General features: G+C 52.1%; 2 protein-coding genes across 3 annotated transcripts in view; one reads left to right on the forward strand and one right to left on the reverse strand.

The window, feature by feature from the left end:
- Positions 1–8,893, forward strand: part of ESYT3 (extended synaptotagmin 3) — a 75,747-nt gene extending 66,854 nt beyond the window's left edge. For both annotated transcript variants that reach the window (XM_075318741.1, XM_075318742.1), the window contains 14 exons: positions 3,893–3,975; positions 4,708–4,756; positions 4,824–4,913; positions 5,070–5,132; positions 5,380–5,448; positions 5,546–5,608; positions 6,357–6,443; positions 6,512–6,661; positions 6,739–7,121; positions 7,193–7,282; positions 7,690–7,821; positions 8,026–8,131; positions 8,224–8,273; positions 8,663–8,893. In XM_075318741.1, the coding sequence (XP_075174856.1) occupies positions 3,893–3,975; positions 4,708–4,756; positions 4,824–4,913; positions 5,070–5,132; positions 5,380–5,448; positions 5,546–5,608; positions 6,357–6,443; positions 6,512–6,661; positions 6,739–7,121; positions 7,193–7,282; positions 7,690–7,821; positions 8,026–8,131; positions 8,224–8,273; positions 8,663–8,699 (1,452 nt within the window). In that variant the 3' untranslated portion in view covers positions 8,700–8,893. The remainder of the gene's footprint in view (positions 1–3,892; positions 3,976–4,707; positions 4,757–4,823; positions 4,914–5,069; positions 5,133–5,379; positions 5,449–5,545; positions 5,609–6,356; positions 6,444–6,511; positions 6,662–6,738; positions 7,122–7,192; positions 7,283–7,689; positions 7,822–8,025; positions 8,132–8,223; positions 8,274–8,662) is intronic.
- Positions 8,894–9,338: 445 nt separating this feature from the next.
- Positions 9,339–20,175, reverse strand: part of CEP70 (centrosomal protein 70) — a 41,686-nt gene continuing 30,849 nt past the window's right edge. The window contains exons 3-9 of the mRNA XM_075318744.1: positions 19,419–19,517; positions 19,024–19,194; positions 18,771–18,923; positions 10,022–10,190; positions 9,823–9,934; positions 9,637–9,716; positions 9,339–9,559 (exon numbers count right to left, since the gene is read on the reverse strand). Coding sequence (XP_075174859.1) covers positions 9,474–9,559; positions 9,637–9,716; positions 9,823–9,934; positions 10,022–10,190; positions 18,771–18,923; positions 19,024–19,194; positions 19,419–19,517 — 870 coding nt within the window. The 3' untranslated portion in view covers positions 9,339–9,473. The remainder of the gene's footprint in view (positions 9,560–9,636; positions 9,717–9,822; positions 9,935–10,021; positions 10,191–18,770; positions 18,924–19,023; positions 19,195–19,418; positions 19,518–20,175) is intronic.

Raw genomic sequence — 20,175 nt, forward strand, 5'->3', positions numbered from 1 at the left:
CTTTTTGGTCAGATGGTAAAGCTGCCCATTTTTCTTGGTCAGATGGTAAAGCTGCCCATTCTTGGCGCCTCCAGTTCCTGTAAATTCCTGGGCTTTCTTGATAAACTGCGCTTTGCTCGAGTTCTCCCCAGAGTTGCTCAATGATATTGAGGTCAGGAGACTGAGGTGGCCACTCCAGAACCTTCACTGTTCTGCTTTAGCCAATGACAGGTCAACTTGGCCTTGTGTTTTGGATTGTTGTCATGTTGGAGCGTCCAAGTACGTCCCATGCACAGCTTCCGGATTGATGAGTACACATTTGCCTCCAGTATTTGCTGATAACGTGCTGCATTCATCTTTCCTTCAACACAAGTTTTCTGTGCCTTTTGTAGCTCACACATCATCAGCGATCCACCTCCATGCTTTACAGTAGGAATGGTGTTCCTTTCATCATTGGCCTTGTTGACTCGTCTCCAAATGTAACGTTTATAGTTGTGGCCAGAAAGTTAGAGTTTGGTCTCATCACTCCAAATTTCCTTGATGCAGAAGTTTGGCGGCTCGTCTCTGGGCTGTTTGGCGGCTCGTCTCTGGGCTGTTTGGCGGCTCGTCTCTGGGCTGTTTGGCGGCTCGTCTCTGGGCTGTTTGGCGGCTCGTCTCTGGGCTGTTTGGCGGCTCGTCTCTGGGCTGTTTGGCGGCTCGTCTCTGGGCTGTTTGGCGGCTCGTCTCTGGGCTGTTTGGCGGCTCGTCTCTGGGCTGTTTGGCGGCTCGTCTCTGGGCTGTTTGGCGGCTCGTCTCTGGGCTGTTTGGCGGCTCGTCTCTGGGCTGTTTGGCGGCTCGTCTCTGGGCTGTTTGGCGGCTCGTCTCTGGGCTGTTTGGCGGCTCGTCTCTGGGCTGTTTGGCGGCTCGTCTCTGGGCTGTTTGGCGGCTCGTCTCTGGGCTGTTTGGCGGCTCGTCTCTGGGCTGTTTGGCGGCTCGTCTCTGGGCTGTTTGGCGGCTCGTCTCTGGGCTGTTTGGCGGCTCGTCTCTGGGCTGTTTGGCGGCTCGTCTCTGGGCTGTTTGGCGGCTCGTCTCTGGGCTGTTTGGCGGCTCGTCTCTGGGCTGTTTGGCGGCTCGTCTCTGGGCTGTTTGGGGGCTCGTCTCTGGGCTGTTTGGGGGCTCGTCTCTGGGCTGTTTGGGGGCTCGTCTCTGGGCTGTTTGGGGGCTCGTCTCTGGGCTGTTTGGGGGCTCGTCTCTGGGCTGTTTGGGGGCTCGTCTCTGGACTGTTTGGGGGCTCGTCTCTGGGCTGTTTGGGGGCTCGTCTCTGGGCTGTTTGGGGGCTCGTCTCTGGGCTGTTTGGGGGCTCGTCTCTGGGCTGTTTGGGGGCTCGTCTCTGGGCTGTTTGGGGGCTCGTCTGGGCTGTTTGGGGGCTCGTCTCTGGGCTGTTTGGGGGCTCGTCTCTGGGCTGTTTGGGGGCTCGTCTCTGGGCTGTTTGGGGGCTCGTCTCTGGGCTGTTTGGGGGCTCGTCTCTGGGCTGTTTGGGGGCTCGTCTCTGGGCTGTTTGGGGGCTCGTCTCTGGGCTGTTTGGGGGCTCGTCTCTGGGCTGTTTGGGGGCTCGTCTCTGGGCTGTTTGGGGGCTCGTCTCTGGGCTGTTTGGGGGCTCGTCTCTGGGCTGTTTGGGGGCTCGTCTCTGGGCTGTTTGGGGGCTCGTCTCTGGGCTGTTTGGGGGCTCGTCTCTGGGCTGTTTGGGGGCTCGTCTCTGGGCTGTTTGGGGGCTCGTCTCTGGGCTGTTTGGGGGCTCGTCTCTGGGCTGTTTGGGGGCTCGTCTCTGGGCTGTTTGGGGGCTCGTCTCTGGGCTGTTTGGGGGCTCGTCTCTGGGCTGTTTCGGGGCTCGTCTCTGGGCTGTTTGGTGTATTGTAGGCGAGATACTTTGTGGAATTGGCGCAGTAATGGCTTTCTTTTGGTGACTCGACCATGCTGCCCATTTTTCTTCACGTCCCTCCTTATTGTACATCTTGAAGCAGCCGCACCGCTGGTTTTCAGTGACTCCTGGATTTCAGCTGATGTTTGTGGGTTTTTCTTTGCATCCTGAACAATTTTCCTGGCAGTTACATAGTTACATAGGTTGAAAAAAGCCCCCGTCCATCTCGCTCCCCTTCCTCCACCAGTTCTACATTCTGTCACTAAGTCATTTATAACCCACAATGTTGTGTGAGGAATCCTCCGCCTGATATAAAGCTGTTCTAGTATCTGCCATTACTACCTCTTGTGGTCGCATTCCACAGTCTGACTGCTCTAACTGTAAAGAACCCTTTCCTATTTAGCTGCCGGAATCGCTTTTCTTCCACTCGCAGTGAGTGCCCCCTGGTCCTTAGTACTGTCTGTGGAAGGAATAAGTCCTGCGCCGTCCTTTATATTGACCGCACATGTATTTATACATATAAATGAGGTCTCATCTGAGACGTCTTTTTTGCTAAGCTAAACATATCTAACTTTTTCAACCTGTCATCATACGGGCGGCCTCCATTCCTCCTCATACGGGCGGCCTCCATTCCTCCTCATACGGGCGGCCTCCATTCCTCCTCATACGGGCGGCCTCCATTCCTCCTCATACGGGCGGCCTCCATTCCTCCTCATACGGGCGGCCTCCATTCCTCCTCATACGGGCGGCCTCCATTCCTCCTCATACGGGCGGCCTCCATTCCTCCTCATACGGGCGGCCTCCATTCCTCCTCATACGGGCGGCCTCCATTCCTCCTCATACGGGCGGCCTCCATTCCTCCTCATACGGGCGGCCTCCATTCCTCCTCATACGGGCGGCCTCCATTCCTCCTCATACGGGCGGCCTCCATTCCTCCTCATACGGGCGGCCTCCATTCCTCCTCATACGGGCGGCCTCCATTCCTCCTCATACGGGCGGCCTCCATTCCTCCTCATACGGGCGGCCTCCATTCCTCCTCATACGGGCGGCCTCTATTCCTTGTAGTAGTCTAGTTGCCTGTCTTTGAACTGACTCTATCTTCTGAATCCGTTTAAAGGCAGGCAACTAGTTGTGGCTGATATTTTTATTGGTCTTCCTGATCGTGGTTTGGTTTTTACAGAGCTCCTGATTTTCCATTTGTTAATCACAGTTTGAACACTGATGACCGGCATTATCAATTCCTTGGAACTCTTCTTGTATCCCTTTCCTGTTTTATACAGTTCAACTATCTTTTCCCGTAGATCCATTGATAATTCTTTTGCTTTCCCCATGACTCACAATCCAGATGCACAAGTCTGTCTGGACCCCAGAAATCACTCCGCTTTTATGCACACACTGATTACAAGCAGACAGGCCACAGGTGAGGATGTTACCTTTATCAGCCATTCACACCCATGTGTCACCTTCTGTGCATGTTATCAGCCACAATCACTGGGGTGTGAGAACTTTTCATCAGGATCATTTTGGAGGTTTTTGGTTGTCATTATGATTTATAAAGAGAAATCACAATAAATGGCTTCACCCCACACTGACCATGAGTGGAAGAAAGATTGTGTTATCACTCATTCTCTGAAGAAAGGCCAAAACTCCGCCGGGGAAGGGAAACTTCTCAGCACAACTGTACCTCTGCGCGTCCCCCTCCCGTGTACTATATGCCTCCAACCCCTTCACCTGTCCTATATGCATACCTCTATTTGCCCCCCCCATCTGCCTTATATACCTCCCAACACCCCCACCTATATATATATATATATATATATATATATATATATAATATATATATATATATATATATATATATATATATATATATATATATATATATAATATATACTTTTCTCTCATATTAATGTCTATGGATGTAGAGTGTGGGGGGCACATACTTTTCTTTGTGTGGGGGGCACATACTTGTTTGCCTCTCCCCGTTGTCATCGCTGCCCATTATTCCTCCTTCAGTTCGTCATCCATGAGGTTCCCGGACAGGACCTGGAAATCGATGTTTATGATGAGGATCCGGACAAGGACGACTTTCTGGGAAGGTAAGGGTGGGGGTTCTGTGCGGGGGGTGATTTGGGTCCCACATGTGGCAGGGTCCTGCGTGTGCCATGGCTGAATCTTGCGTGTCGGTGGGAGGGGGTGGTTTGGGTGCCACGTGTGACGTGGTGGGATCTAGCGTGTGCCATGGCTGAATCTTCAGGAAAAAACTGTGGAAGAAACAAGCGCAGAAATAGGGTCTTATCTGGTAGACAAAGGTATGCACAAGTAAAGACAGGTACTCACCTGCTTCAGTTGTGACTGGCACAACTCCAATATAAGCATATAGGCTGATAATGCAGCAGTGGTCAGCAGCAGCCCCGATACAGAATTTGCAGATAACAGGATGGCTGGGAGAAAAACGGGTTAAATGCTGCGCTAGAAAACCACGATTCTGATGGATAGAATAAATCCTTTCCTTTAATGGCACAAGTCAACGCGTTTCGAAAGCATATCCGCTTTCTTCATCAGGACAAGACAGTACAAAAAAAGATACTGTTCTCTTTTTTTGTACTGTCTTGTCCTGATGAAGAAAGCGGATATGCTTTCGAAACGCGTTGACTTGTGCCATTAAAGGAAAGGATTTATTCTATCCATCAGAATCGTGGTTTTCTAGCGCAGCATTTAACCCGTTTTTCTCCCAGCCATGGCTGAATCTTGCGTGTTGGTGGGGGGTGGTTTGGGTTCCACGTGTGGCGTGGCTGGGTCCTGTGTAATGGGCACTCTTTCTTTCGCAGTCTGGTCATCGGCCTGGAGGGGGTGATGAGGGACCGTATCGTGGACGAGGTGAGTGTCTCTCAGGAGGGCGGGCAGTGAGCGCGGCGGTTTGGCTGACTCTGCTCCTCTCCTGCAGTGGTTCCCGCTCAGTGACGTGGTCAGTGGGTCGCTTCACCTGAAGCTGGAGTGGTTCTCGCTGCTGTCCACACAAGATAAACTGCGAGAGGTGAGACATCCCCTCCCCGACGGTGCGCAGCCCCCGGCCCGGGAAGATGCAGACCATGGAGGGTCATAGCGGGTGATGGAATAATGTCGCCGGGCGGTGCATCGGCCCCAGCGTCTTCTGCCTCTTGTAACTGTTCTCCGCTTCTCTCTGCTGTAGACGAGTGACGGTCTGTCCACCGCCATGGTGATCGTGTATTTGGACTGCGCCAGTGCATTACCAGTAAGTGACCCACTACATGATGCCCACGCTGGGCTCTTGTTGACCCTCCCTAAACCTTTTGGCACAGTTGGCCTCTCGTCGCCACTCCGCCTCCCCTACCCACCCTCTTGTCACCCCTTCCCCTGCCCAACCCTGGTCGGCCTCTTGTCACCCCTTCCACCCGGCCTCTTATCGCCTCTCCCAAACACCCCCCACGTCTGCCGCTCGTCGCCCCCTTTTAACAATTTCATTTCCTCTTCTTCTACAGAGGAACCATTTTGAATACTCAAACAGTGAGTACTCGGCCCGGAAGCAGCGCCACACATCGGTCCCGAAGGTAAGGAGCAGCGGTGCCACATCCGGCATCACCGCTGAGCAGCTATTGTTCTGTGTTGTCGGCCGGCTTATGACCCGATGTTCTGTGCTCTCTGCAGTCGGAGAAGGAGCCGAGCTCGTACGTGGTCATGTGCGTGGGGAAGAAGTCGGTGAAGAGTAAGGTGAGCGGCCGCAGGAGCCCGATATTCTCCACAGCTCTGACCACAGCTGAGTGTTTGGTCCAATGTATCTCATCAAGCCGTGCTTCACTGATACATTGTAACAAAACAAGAATTGTATAGTGCTGCTCCCAGAGGATTGTGTAACGGACCCTCAGCTGTGCGCAGGACGAGGTTTTCAGCCTCTGGGTGTAAATATTGGAAACTCTCATAAATGGCAAAGAATGAAACCTCCGCTCTAAGCCACATCGCAGCACGTTGACGCGGTGTTTACGGGAAAGGTGAGGGCTGGTGGGGGAGGGGCAGTCGGGGATCACACGTGGCCTCGAGGTCTAGTGCCACAACCTGAGAGTCCAGGGGGGGGGAGGGGTGGTCATGGATCACACATGGCCTCACGGTCCGCTGCTGTAGCCTGAGAGTCCAGGGCGAGGGGTAGTCATGGATCACACGTGGCCTCGCGGTCTGCTGCTGTAGCCTGAGAGTCCAGGGCGAGGGATAGTCATGGATCACACGTGGCCTTGAGGTCCAGTGCCACAGCCCGAGAGGTCTAGTGCCACAGCCTGAGAGTCCAGGGGGGGAGGGGTAGTCATGGATCACACATGGCCTCACGGTCCGCTGCTGTAGCCTGAGAGTCCAGGGCGAGGGGTAGTCATGGATCACACGTGGCCTCGCGGTCTGCTGCTTTAGCCTGGGAGGCCGGGCACCGTCGCGCCTGTTCCCTGGCATCCATCTGTGTCTCTTCTTCCCGCAGACGTGCTCGGCCACTAAGGACCCCGTGTGGGAACAGGCCTTCGCTTTCTTCATACAGGACGTCCACATGCAGCACCTTCACGTGGAGGTAACGTGGTCGTGGCGCGGGTACGTGGCGCAGCAGGTGCAGATATGACAGTGTCCTCATGTCTCCAGGTGAAGGATGATGATCGGCAGTGCGCCCTCGGCTTGCTGGACATCCCGCTCCATCGCCTCCTGGCCAGTGATGACCTGACTGTGGACCAGCGCTTCCCGCTCACCAGCTCCGGACCCAACAGCTTCATCAAGATGAAGATCGTCCTCCGGGTGAGAGCGGCACCGTCCGCACCATGTCCTCTGACCGCGCGGCTGAGCCGCTGACTGTGTGCCGTGTGCATCCTCAGATTCTGCACATCGAGGACCCCGACCCAGACACAGTCTATGAAGGAATTAACTCTTTGAAGCACGGACCGGTCTCCATCAGACGGACCCCACAAGAGAAATCCCATAAAAATCCCCGCAAACCCAGCGAGAGCCAGCAGCAGAACCAGATCCACTACATCCCGCAGAACAAGGTGGTCCGGAAGGAGAGCACACAAAGCGCCGGCAAGCGAGGCAACCCCTCCGGCTCCGAGCAAAAAACATCCCCCAACCAGACCCCCCGTCTGTCCACGACCGTGTCAGCCCCCCGGACCCCCAACCTAAGACACTTGCAGAAAATGGCGCCCAGCCTGCTGTCACTCAACTCCATGGCCTCCTCCGTGTTTGACCTCAGCGGGGACTCCAGGTGCGTCTCATCAGCCCTGTACATGGACTGAAGAGTCTCCAATGTCTGATGGTTCCTCTCCATGTTTCCAGAAGCCCCTCTGTGGTGACCGGGGAAGTGAACGTCTCTGTGCGATACGCCTCGCTCCGCCGCTGCCTCATCGTGTCCGTCAACGGCTGCAGGTAAGGTGGAGCCGTATGAAGGGTGACCCCCACCGCTCTCTGCCAGTTCTCCACGAGGACTCCTGCCGCTCTCTGCCACGCCTCCCCGAGGACCTCAACTGCCCTCTGCCACTCCTCAAAGGGACCCCTGACACTCTGCCAGTCCTCCCCGGGGACCCCCGCCGCCCTCTGCCACTCCTCACAGGGACCCCCGCCGCCCTCTGCCAGTCCTCCCCGAGGACCCCCACCGCCCTCTGCCACTCCTCACAGGGACCCCCGCCGCCCTCTGCCAGTCCTCCCCGAGGACCCCCACCGCCTTCTGCCACTCCTCCCCGGGGACCCTCGCCACCCTCTACCACCCCTCACAGGGACCCCCGCCGCCCTCTACCACTCCTCCTTACAATATCGTCTTCTGTGCTTTCTCCAAGGAACCTGCTCCAGTGCTCCCATCATGGAGCCGATCCGTACGTCCGCATCTACCTGCTCCCTGACCGGCGGTGGGCTAGCCGCAAGAAGACGACGGTGAAGAAGAAAACCCTTAACCCCATCTACAATGAGAAGTGAGTAGCCGCAGCCCATGTGGCCCCGGCAGGGACGATTATCGGCAGTGGGTCGGGGGGGGGCTCGTTCTGTTGGGATTGCCCGGATCTAGTACTGGCATTTGCCCTGACACCGGGGCCATTACAAGAGATGCTGACAGATCTCTGGGTCTACCGCAGGTGTTGTGGCCCCCGGGCTCCCACTGACCTTCCCTTGTCTCCCAGGTTCGAGTTTCTGGTTTCCCTTGAAGACGCCAAGAAGCGGACGCTGGACATCGCGGTGAAGAACAACCGGCCGTTCGGGTCACAGGAGCGGAAGGAGATGGGGAAGGTTAGTGACTGCGCCGGCCGCAGGGGACTACTACCCCCCTCATCTGTGCTCTGCGCTCTGGTGCTGACAATGACCATCGTATTCCTCCTCAGACTGTGGTGGACCTGTCCCGAGAAGACATCGAGCAGGGATTCACCGACTGGTAAGACCCCGCAGATGTGACCCTCCCCCACTGAATCCCACCCAGACAGAGGCCATGTGCATACATGGGAGTGCAGGTGACGGGCTCATCCTCTGCCCTCCGCCATAACCGCGTCAGCCGCATAACCCACCCCCCCTCCCGTCATAACAGTGCGTCCTGCCCCCACCAGTGTCCCTCCTCCATAGTACTGCTGCCCCCAAAGTGCCCCCCACCCCCCATAACAGCATGTCTCACCCCATAACAGTGTCCCCTGCCCTCCATAAGTGGGTAATGCCCCCACAAGTGTCTCCCCCATCATGCTTTTTCCTGTTGGTGTCCCCTATCAGCGCCGCCCCGTTATTGCCCCCTCTATCCGTCCCCCTCATTAATGGCCGCTCTCTGTCTTGCAGGTTTGAGCTGATGATGGCCGCTCACCCGACCTCCTGATTTCCGCCGCCGCCACCATGTTTTCCATGTGTAAATATGTAGATATGTAATATACAGATTTTATCTGCGGGGGAAGGGCTGTATACATGTACAGTGTATAGAGAGGGGCCGCGCTCGCCCCCCCGCTATTTATACCTTCTTACATCTGATTTATTATTTATTCAAACCCCAAAATCCAGAGAATAAAGCTTTACCCTGTATCCGGCTCCAGCGTGTTCCTCATCTGGGGGGAGGGGGGGTGGTAACATGGAACTGCATCGCTCTGGTGGGGGGAGGGTAATGTGAAGCCACATCACTCTGCCTAGGGGGGGGGAGAGCCGTATCGCTCTGCCCGGGGTTGGGGGCGGGGTGGGATGAGAGGGAAGGGGGGGGCTGCATCTCTCTGCCCGGGGGTCAGGGGGAGCCGTATCGCTCTGCCCGGGGTTGGGGGAGCTGCATTGCTCTGGTCGGGGTGTGGTGGGATTTGCGGGGGGATTTGGGTAGGGGGAGCTGCATTGCTCTGGTCGGGGTGTGGTGTGGTGAGATTTGCGGGGGGGGGAAGGGTTTGGGTAGGGGGAGCCGCAGCGCTCTGCCCGGGGGGGAGCGCATCGCTCTGCCCGGGGGGTGGGGGGCCGCATCGCTCTGGCCGGAGCAGACAAGTTACACAGCATTTACTTTATTATTTGAGACTATTTCTAGTTTTAAAATAAAAAGTGCTATTTCCGGGTCGGGGGCTGGGGGTCCTCTGCTTCGTGGCTTCAGTGCGCGCTCATCGTGCCCACCAGTGATCTCCCATCAGCTCTCCAGTAACACCAGTCCCTGCATCTCCAGCTGCTTTAACCTCCGAACCTCGGGCAGAATCTCCTCCAGGTGAGTGATCTCTGGAAAACGGCAGCAGAGCTTACAATCTATCCAGTCCCCCTCCCACACCCCCCACCCCCACCCCCACCCCACTCACCGAGGACGTCCAGCAGGTCCCTTATTAATTCCTCAAATGCTGGAAAGAACTCCTCATGCTCCTGCACCTTATTTATAACACTGCAGTGAGGATAGAAGGGGTTAAACCTCACAAATACAACCCCACATATGTGCCCCCCCATACCCGGCTCTGTGCTGCCCATCCCCCGCTCTCGCTGTGTCCTACCTGTCTATATCCAGTGTGCTGAGCATCTGCGGTAGTCTGCAGCCGCCTCCGTCCATCTCTCTGCACAGTCTCCCCACTGCGCTCACTACAACCTCTGCGCGAGCCGTGGCCCCTAAAAACAGACGTGGGGGCAGAAGGGTTAATAGGACGATGGCCACAGCTCAGGGCACTGGACGGGGCTGCTCTCCGCGCGTCTCACCCAGGCCCAGGAGACAGCGGAGGGTCTTCAGGGCGTTGCCCATTTCACCCACTTTAGTGTAGACTTCATTCATCCGAGGGAAGACGCCGCTCAGCGAGGAGACATCAAACAGCTTCTGGAAGTGGGAGACGAGGGCCTGCAGCACCTGGGGGGAGTCGCTGGAGGAGCCCTGCGGACACAAAGGAAAAGTGACCACTGCAGCAAATCATGGCAACATTAAAGGAGCTGCAGGAATGTCTGACCGTTCCTGGTGGTGTCATCATGTGACCGCAATATCCCGTATTGGGAAAACTCCCCACCGCGCATCCCCAGAAGACCCCCCCTCCCCACAGTGCAGCCTGGTGGAGGCAGCATTGTGCTCGGGGGCAGATTATCAGCAGCTGGATCTGGGGCTTTAGTCACCGGAGACGGGGATAATGGACGGAACAAATATCAGTAATTTTACATCAAACCTTCCGGCCTCTTCCAGCACAACGACCCTGAGCGACCTCCAAATCACCAACATACCGGCCTCACCAGGAGAAGGTGGAGGTTCTGGAGCAGCCGAGCCCGGACCTGGGTCCAAATCTGTGTGACCTGAAGAGGGTGCTGTGCACAGGAGACCCCCGTTATCTGACAGATGGGGGGAGGGGGCAAAGATCGGCCATTGTAGATGTGATAGACCCCGACCCAAAGAGACTGAACGCGCCAGAGACTCACAGGAAACTTCACCAGAGTAGGAGCAGACGGCACAGAAAGCCAATGACTAAAATGGAGGGCTAACCCCCTTCCCCAGCCATCACCGCAGAATACTCCCCCACCCCACAGTCATCACTCTCCCCCACCCCGCGGGGTCCTGCCCGTCCTGCTCCGTGGCTTCCTACTCCGCGGCGTCCTGCCCGCACTGTTCTCACGTGACACGTTCCCTTTCATCAGCGGTGGAAAGATCCAGGGAGGAGGATCGGCGCGAGCTCCTGAGTCGGCACAGGGCCGGCGGCAATCACTGATCCGGTATTTTCCTCCGGGTGGCGCTGTTCTGCCCACCCCCCCGTTGAGCCCTCGGAGCAGGCGCTGTGCATCATCACAGCTGAACAGCGCCACCATGTGGCTGTTTAATTGATGACAATCTGCATAACGGAACCATTGTCCAAATACCCGGACTGACATCAGGCCCAGAACTTGTCAGATGAGTCTCTGAATCGGTGAAGGGGAAGTGTCTGTACGGCCATGCAGGAGCCGGACATCAGGTAGGCGGCATTACAACTTGTGCTCCTCTGAAGTAATAGGAATATTACCGCAGCACGTGGCCGAGGACCGGGGCAGCTGGCAGATGCCTGCCGGACGTGAGGAGCAGCCTGCAGCACCGTAGTTGGATTGTTCTCACCGGTCACCAGGGATCGTTCCTGCCTCCTGGAGAGACTGAGTGAAGCCTCACCATCAGAGCAGCGCTCCGATCAGGACCTCGGCTGGCTGAGGGACACTGGCGGGTGAGGACTCCTTCGGCCATCTTGGGACACGCTGTCACTTGGCTGCAGTAGATCCTGACACTTTACATGGTGGTCGGGGCATTCCTCTGCCCAGAGGAGCCGGGTGCAGGGGCGTGAGACTCTCCCCTTGGACCTGGGATTGTTTTGGTCCTTTGAGTGGTTCTGTTGTTGGATGAGCGGCGCCGTGTTCCCTGGGAAACAGTTAATGAACATCATAGTATATGGAGGGTGACGGGGCCTGGACTTCACAGCCCCCACCACGGCTCGTCTGATCCTCTGCGGATTTTGCAGTTTCCCCCTACACAGAATGGTGCGGGATGTAATTATTATTGTAGGAAATCCAGAAAATCCCACTGATTCAGAAATGATTAAGCTGCATTTTATTGCATGAAATAAGTATTTTATCACCGATCGACCAGCAGGAATTCTGCGCTCACAGACCTGGTATATTTTCTCCTCTGCACTCATTACCTGGATTAATCGCTCCTGTGACCTCATTATCTGGATACACACCCCTGACCACACAATCACACTCCAACCTCTCCACCATGGCCAAGACCAAAGAGCTGTCTAATAACACCAGGGACACAAGGCTGGGATGGGCTACAGAACAATAGGCAAGCAGCATGGTGAGAAGGCAACAACTGTTGGTGCAATTATTAGAAAATGGAAGAAACACAAGGTGACTGTCAATCTTACTCCAGCCTGGGGTTCCATGCAAGATCTCACCTCATGGGGTAAGGAAGATTCTGAGAAAGGTCAGGAATCAGCCCAGAACTACACGAGGACCTGGTCAATGACCTGAAGAGAGCTGGGATCACAGATTACAGTTAGTAACAAACTATGCGGTCATGGTGTAAAATCCTGCCGGGCACAAGATCCCCCTGCTCACACAGCACATGCCCAGGCCTGAAGTTCACCAATGACCATGTGAATGATCCACAGGAGGAGGTCATGTGGTCAGATGAGACCAACATACAACTTTCTGGTATCACTCCCTGTGTTTGGAGGAAGAAGGATGGGTACAACCTCTCACCTCCCAACTTTTGAAGAAAGGAAAGCGGGACAAACTCTGCGGTGCACCGCGCCAAATTTTGACCACACCCATTTGTCAGTGAGGGTCATTCAGCAGACGCCCCGGACTGTTCATAGTCACAGCAGCTGGAATGTTCTTCTATTTATATAAGTATCACGCTATGACATGTGGCTTATTTGTATAAGACGCTGCATAAAGCCGGGGTTTTGTGTCTGCGCTATACTCCACAGTAACGGTCTCCTCTGGGTTTTCCATCTTTGTTGCCTTTTCTCCCTTATTTCATGTGTTTTTAGTGCAGATGTGAATCTGCGTTTCTTTAGTGCTTTTATAGTAAAGCTCGGATTCTGCACTTAAAAAAAAACAGGAGAAAACGGCAGAAACTTTTATAAGCTCCACATAGAAACCTTAAGAGGAAAAAAAAATCCCCAAAGCCGCAGAGTTCAGCGGCGTCTTCTCGTAGAATCCACTTTATGTGGATAATTACACACAGCAGAATAAATGTGCAAAAAAAAGCAGAAAAACCCAACATTTACTACATGTGAACACGGACTAAATGTACAAGCAGAGCGGATGAGACGTCATGAAATCTCCGCCCCGGGTGCGTGGAAAGACGCCGCTGATCTGTGCGGATTTGGTGTTTTTATTCTTTATCAGCTTCAGGATTCACATCTGCCCCAAACATGGGACAATGCATACGAAATACCGCGCACACCAATAATCAGAGAGGATTGCAATTGCGCTCGTGGTGCGGACACCTGCAGATAAACTGCAGCATTTATGCTCCATGTGAACACTGCCTCAGCGATACATTTTTCTTACATTATGGGTTTTAATAAAAAAAATTGTCCTTTTTTTTTCCCACCCATAAATAATCTGATCTGTGTTGTTCGGATCGTTGCGATTACAGCGACACCAAATATGTAAATGTTACTTTCTGATTTGTGATGTTTATTATTTTATAAAAAAAAAGCGCAATAAAAATGACATTCTATTTTTTTTATTACTTTTTAGTAATTTTATTAGAAGGGAAAAAAAAAACAAAACCTTTTCCTCTCCCTCTAGAATACAGGACACAGACATTACTCTGTACAATGGAGCTCTGTGTCCTGTGTAATCAGAAGCTGCATTGCAGGTTCATCTACATAAAATTCTTCCTCTGACCTAATCATTCCTTGTGGCTCGACAGCTAAGGTCTGCTGGATACATGTTTGAAAGTTGCTGGTTTGATCCAAGGGAAAGAAAATTATAATAGATATATACTAGAACATAATACTAAACATAATAGATAAATACTGCATCTCTTTGTAGGTGAAGAACAGAATCAGATTCATTTGTTCCCATAAAAGTACTATAAAGAAATGAAAAAAATAAAATATAATTATTTTTATATTTTATTTTTTTCATTTCTTTATAGTACTTTTATGGGAACAAATGAATCTGATTCTGTTCTTCACCTACAAAGAGATGCAGTATTTATCTATTATGTATCTGATATATATATAATTTTTTTTTTTTATTATATACTAGCTGTACTACCCGGCTTCGCCCGGGTTAATGACTGTTATTAACAAAATAGAATGTATTAACGCCTGGGATATTAACTGTCTCTCTTTTTCTTTCCCATTCTCTGTCTGTCTCCCCCTCTGTATATATCTCTTACCCAGTCTCTGTCTCTTACCCTCTCTTTCCCTGTCTCTGTTTCCCTGTGTCTGTCTCTTTCCCTGGCTGCATTGTGACACGCCAACATTCCATTTAAGGGCGTGGCTGCGCATTCGTCTGAAGTGCTGGCTGCACTGTGGCTCCCAGCTCCATTCGCTTTAATGGAGGCAGGTTTTTTGGCGAATAACTGTAAAGCGCGGGGTTAAAATTTCCCCTCGAAACATAGCCTATGATGCTCCCGGGGTCCAGAAGTGTGAGTGTGCAAAATTTTGTGGCTGTAGCTGCGACGGTGCAGATGCCAATCCCGGACACACACACACACACACACACACACACACACCTTTATATATTAGATATATAATAATGCATCTATCTGAATAATTTGCTTCTGGTTTTTCTGCCTGCAATACAGGTCAAGATTACCAAATCTTCCTATGTCTTTCAGTACAGGCAGTGGCTCAATGGTAGAGCTGCTGCCTATGGACAGGGAGTTCACGAATTCCAGTCCCAGTAAACCAAAGGAGATGAGAATTTAATTTATTCACTGCACCGAGGGGAGGAGCTGGGACAACAGCTGAGCACAGCGGGAGAAAAGTCTCAAATCGGGACAGTCCTGCTGAATCCAGGACGGTTGGGTATGCAACCCCCAAGAACATCGTCCCACCTGTTAAACATGGAAACGTCATACTCTGGGGGGGCTCTACTGCAAAGAGGACAACACAACTGCACGGTATTGAAGTGAGAATGGATGGGGTCATGCATCATGAGATTTTAGCCAACATCCTCCTTCCTAGCCAGTCTCCAGCCCTGAGCCCAACAGAAAATCTTTGGAAGAGCCAAAACTCAATCTTGTGCAGAGAGAGCCCCGAAACCTGAAAAATTCGGAGAAGATCTGTATGGAGGAGTGACCTGAAAGATGTGGAGAAGATCTGTATGGAGGAGTGACCTGAAGGATCTGGAGAAGATCTGTATGGAGGAGTGACCTGAAGGATCTGGAGAAGATCTGTATGGAGGAGTGACCTGAAAGATGTGGAGAAGATCTGTATGGAGGAGTGACCTGAAAGATGTGGAGAAGATCTGTATGGAGGAGTGACCTGAAAGATGTGGAGAAGATCTGTATGGAGGAGTGACCTGAAAGATGTGGAGAAGATCTGTATGGAGGAGTGACCTGAAAGATGTGGAGAAGATCTGTATGGAGGAGTGACCTGAAGGATCTGGAGAAGATCTGTATGGAGGAGTGACCTGAAAGATGTGGAGAAGATCTGTATGGAGGAGTGACCTGAAAATGTGGAGAAGATCTGTATGGAGGAGTGACCTGAAAGATGTGAAGATCTGTATGGAGGAGTGATCTGAAAGATGTGGAGAAGATCTGTATGGAGGAGTGACCTGAAAGATCTGGAGAATATCTGTATGGAGGAGTGACCTGAAAGATGTGGAGAAGATCTGTATGGAGGAGTGACCTGAAAGATGTGGAGAAGATCTGTATGGAGGAGAGACCTGAAAGATCTGGAGAAGATCTGTATGGAGGAGTGACCTGAGAGATCTGGGGAAGATCTGTATGGAGGAGTGACCTGAAAGATGTGGAGAAGATCTGTATGGAGGAGTGACCTGAAAGATGTGGAGAAGATCTGTATGGAGGAGTGACCTGAAGGATCTGGAGAATATCTGTATGGAGGAGTGACCTGAAAGATGTGGAGAAGATCTGTATGGAGGAGTGACCTGAGAGATCTGGGGAAGATCTGTATGGAGGAGAGACCTGAAAGATGTGGAGAAGATCTGTATGGAGGAGAGACCTGAAAGATGTGGAGAAGATCTGTATGGAGGAGAGACCTGAAAGATCTGGAGAAGATCTGTATGGAGGAGTGACCTGAAAGATCTGGAGAAGATCTGTATGGAGGAGTGACCTGAAAGATGTGGAGAAGATCTGTATGGAGGAGAGACCTGAAAGATGTGGAGAAGATCTGTATGGAAGAGTGACCTGAAAGATGTGGAGAAGATCTGTATGGAGGAGTGACCTGAAAGACCTGGAGAAGATCTGTATGGAGGAGTGACCTGAAGGATCTGGAGAAGATCTGTATGGAGGAGTGACCTGAAAGATGTGGAGAAGATCTGTATGGAGGAGTGACCTGAAGGATCTGGAGAATATCTGTATGGAGGAGTGACCTGAAAGATGTGGAGAAGATCTGTATGGAGGAGTGACCTGAGAGATCTGGGGAAGATCTGTATGGAGGAGAGACCTGAAAGATGTGGAGAAGATCTGTATGGAGGAGAGACCTGAAAGATGTGGAGAAGATCTGTATGGAGGAGTGACCTGAAAGATGTGGAGAAGATCTGTATGGAGGAGAGACCTGAAAGATCTGGAGAAGATCTGTATGGAGGAGAGACCTGAAAGATGTGGAGAAGATCTGTATGGAGGAGAGACCTGAAAGATCTGGAGAAGATCTGTATGGAGGAGTGACCTGAAAGATGTGGAGAAGATCTGTATGGAGGAGTGACCTGAGAGATCTGGGGAAGATCTGTATGGAGGAGTGACCTGAGAGATCTGGGGAAGATCTGTATGGAGGAGTGACCTGAGAGATCTGGGGAAGATCTGTATGGAGGAGAGACCTGAAAGATGTGGAGAAGATCTGTATGGAGGAGTGACCTGAAAGATCTGGAGAATATCTGTATGGAGGAGTGACCTGAAAGATCTGGAGAATATCTGTATGGAGGAGTGACCTGAAAGATGTGGAGAAGATCTGTATGGAGGAGTGACCTGAAAGATGTGGAGAAGATCTGTATGGAGGAGTGACCTGAAAGATGTGGAGAAGATCTGTATGGAGGAGTGACCTGAAAGATGTGGAGAAGATCTGTATGGAGGAGAGACCTGAAAGATGTGGAGAAGATCTGTATGGAGGAGAGACCTGAAAGATGTGGAGAAGATCTGTATGGAGGAGAGACCTGAAAGATGTGGAGAAGATCTGTATGGAGGAGAGACCTGAAAGATGTGGAGAAGATCTGTATGGAGGAGAGACCTGAAAGATGTGGAGAAGATCTGTATGGAGGAGAGACCTGAAAGATCTGGAGAAGATCTGTATGGAGGAGTGACCTGAAAGATCTGGAGAAGATCTGTATGGAGGAGTGACCTGAAAGATGTGGAGAAGATCTGTATGGAGGAGAGACCTGAAAGATGTGGAGAAGATCTGTATGGAAGAGTGACCTGAAAGATGTGGAGAAGAGCTGTATGGAGGAGTGACCTGAAAGACCTGGAGAAGATCTGTATGGAGGAGTGACCTGAAGGATCTGGAGAAGATCTGTATGGAGGAGTGACCTGAAAGATGTGGAGAAGATCTGTATGGAAGAGTGACCTGAAAGACCTGGAGAAGATCTGTATGGAAGAGTGACCTGAAAGACCTGGAGAAGATCTGTATGGAAGAGTGACCTGAAAGACCTGGAGAAGATCTGTATGGAAGAGTGACCTGAAAGACCTGGAGAAGATCTGTATGGAGGAGTGACCTGAAAGATCAGGAGAAGATCTGTATGGAAGAGTGACCTGAAAGATCAGGAGAAGATCTGTATAGAGGTGTGACCTGAAAGATCAGGAGAAGATATGTATGGAGGAGTCACTGAAATCCCTGCTGCATTGTGTGCAAACCTGGTGAAGATCTAAAGGAATTGTCCGACCTCGGTAACCGCAGAGAAAGGTTTCCACCAAATATTAACTTCTGCTTTTATATTATAACAAATACTTATTTCACGCAACAAAATGCAAATCAATACTTATTTGCCCTACTAATTAATAAATATATATATATAATATATACACACACTTATGGCGGAATGTGTTGAATTGTCCAGAGAATTATTGATTACTAAGGATGGGTGGACTTGGACTGTAAAAGTCAGGAGCAGTACACTGCTCCCGCGCCGCTGTACACTGCTCCCGCGCCGCTGTACACTGCTCCCTGCATTCAGTCATGGCGGCTCATTCATTCTCTGGCGCTCACAGCCGGCAGTCAAGCTCTATGGCCGCTTGCTGTGACAGGACAGGGATGTAGCAGAGTTGGAATCGCCGTGGGATCTCGTGTGGATTACGTCAGACCTCCAGGGGTGATTAAGGGGGGTTAATAAAGTGGTGATAGAGGGCACCAGGAAGAGCCGGTAAAGCTGGCGGCTGATATGTTTAGGCTGGACCTCCCCAGTGTGAGAATACAGCCCCAGCCGTCAGCTTTATCTTGGCGGGCTATCAACATTGGAGGGACCGCAAGCCAGTTCTTTTAATTATTTATTTAAATAATTTTTTTAAAAAGCCACATGTGGTTCCTCTTAAGCCGGAGTCACACTACAGACGCATACATCATATATTATAAATACCTGTGTCCTGAGAAACAAGACAGGGGCTTATAGACTCTTCTGCTTATTTTCGGGGGTGTTTTATATTTGCCTGCTGTATTAGTGCCCGGGGTCGTAGCTTCTTATTCTTTTACCTGCCTAAGATTTCTGCACAGTAAATGTTACATCATATTTTGAGTGCTGACATCTAGTGGCCGGGGTGAACACTGCAGTCCCAGTGTTTCTGGGGTGCAGGCGGTGTGTGATGGGTCCTCACCTGTCGCTGGTTCTCCACATCCTCCACCATCGTATCCACCAGCAGCAGGAGTTCCTGCACACGGACCCCGGCCCCCGCCGCCTCCTCGGTCCTGTCCCCCTGCAGCTGCGGCTGGAGTGTCACATTCAGCTTCCTGAGTGACCGATGCAGCATCTGACAGAGAGAGGGGGTACAGGTCCAAAACATGGGGGTGTGGGTATGACATCGCATGGGTGGTAGCGTCACGTGCAGGCGCTCGTCCCATCACTCCTACCTGCAGGGCCCGTAGCTCTCCGGCCCACAGCTCGATGGTTGGCGGCAGGTGCAGGAAGTGGGACTCGTCTAAGATGTCGGGACCGCGCGTCTCCTGGAGCCGGGAGCTGTGCTTATAAAGCAGTGGAGGGGCCCGGGGCCCAGAGATGACGCCACTGATGGCCGAGAGAATCTGAAAGACACAAGCAGCGTCACCTCCAGAGAAGCCACGGCAGACAGACAAGAACATAGGGGCCACACACAACCGAGCACGAGGAGAAGGGGGCGCCACATGGAGACCCTCAAGAATGAGGCTCAGACCGGCCCGAATACAGGCGCCAATGAGCAACAGGAAACAGCAGGACAACTGCTCCCCCACCTGTACGCTCTGCACCGTCCCCTCTCAGATGGCGTTACCTTTTGCAGTGCACAACACGTTCCAGCTTCCCTGACCCTCACAGCAGCGACCGCAAGAAGATTCTTCACATCCTGAACCCCCAACTCCCTGCAAACGTGCTGCACCAAAGAAGAGGACAGCCAAAATAAGAGGCCGGGCAAACGGAGGATCCAGAGCTGCGCTCACTATTCTGCCGGGGCAGTCACTGTGTACAGACATTACATTACTGATCCTGAGTTACCTCCTGTATTATACTGCAGAGCTGCACTCACTATTCTGCTGGTGCAGTCACTGTGTACATACATTACATTACTGATCCCGAGTTACCTCCTGTATTATACTCCAGAGCTGCACTCACTATTCTGCTGGTGTAGTCACTGTGTACATACATTACTGATCCTGAGTTACCTCCTGTATTATACTCCAGAGCTGCACTCACTATTCTGCTGGTGCACTCACTGTGTACATACATTACATTACTGATCCTGAGTTACCTCCTGTATTATACTCCAGAGCTGCACTCACTATTCTGCTGGTGCACTCACTGTGTACATACATTACATTACTGATCCTGAGTTACCTCCTGTATTATACTCCAGAGCTGCACTCACTATTCTGCTGGTGCAGTCACTGTGTACATACATTACATTACTGATCCCGAGTTACCTCCTGTATTATACTGCAGAGCTGCACTCACTATTCTGCTGGTGTAGTCACTGTGTACATACATTACATTACTGATCCTGAGTTACCTCCTGTATTATACTCCAGAGCTGC

The sequence above is a fragment of the Anomaloglossus baeobatrachus genome, chromosome 7 (genome assembly GCF_048569485.1).
Source record: "Anomaloglossus baeobatrachus isolate aAnoBae1 chromosome 7, aAnoBae1.hap1, whole genome shotgun sequence".
NCBI classification, from domain to species: Eukaryota; Metazoa; Chordata; class Amphibia; order Anura; family Aromobatidae; genus Anomaloglossus; species Anomaloglossus baeobatrachus.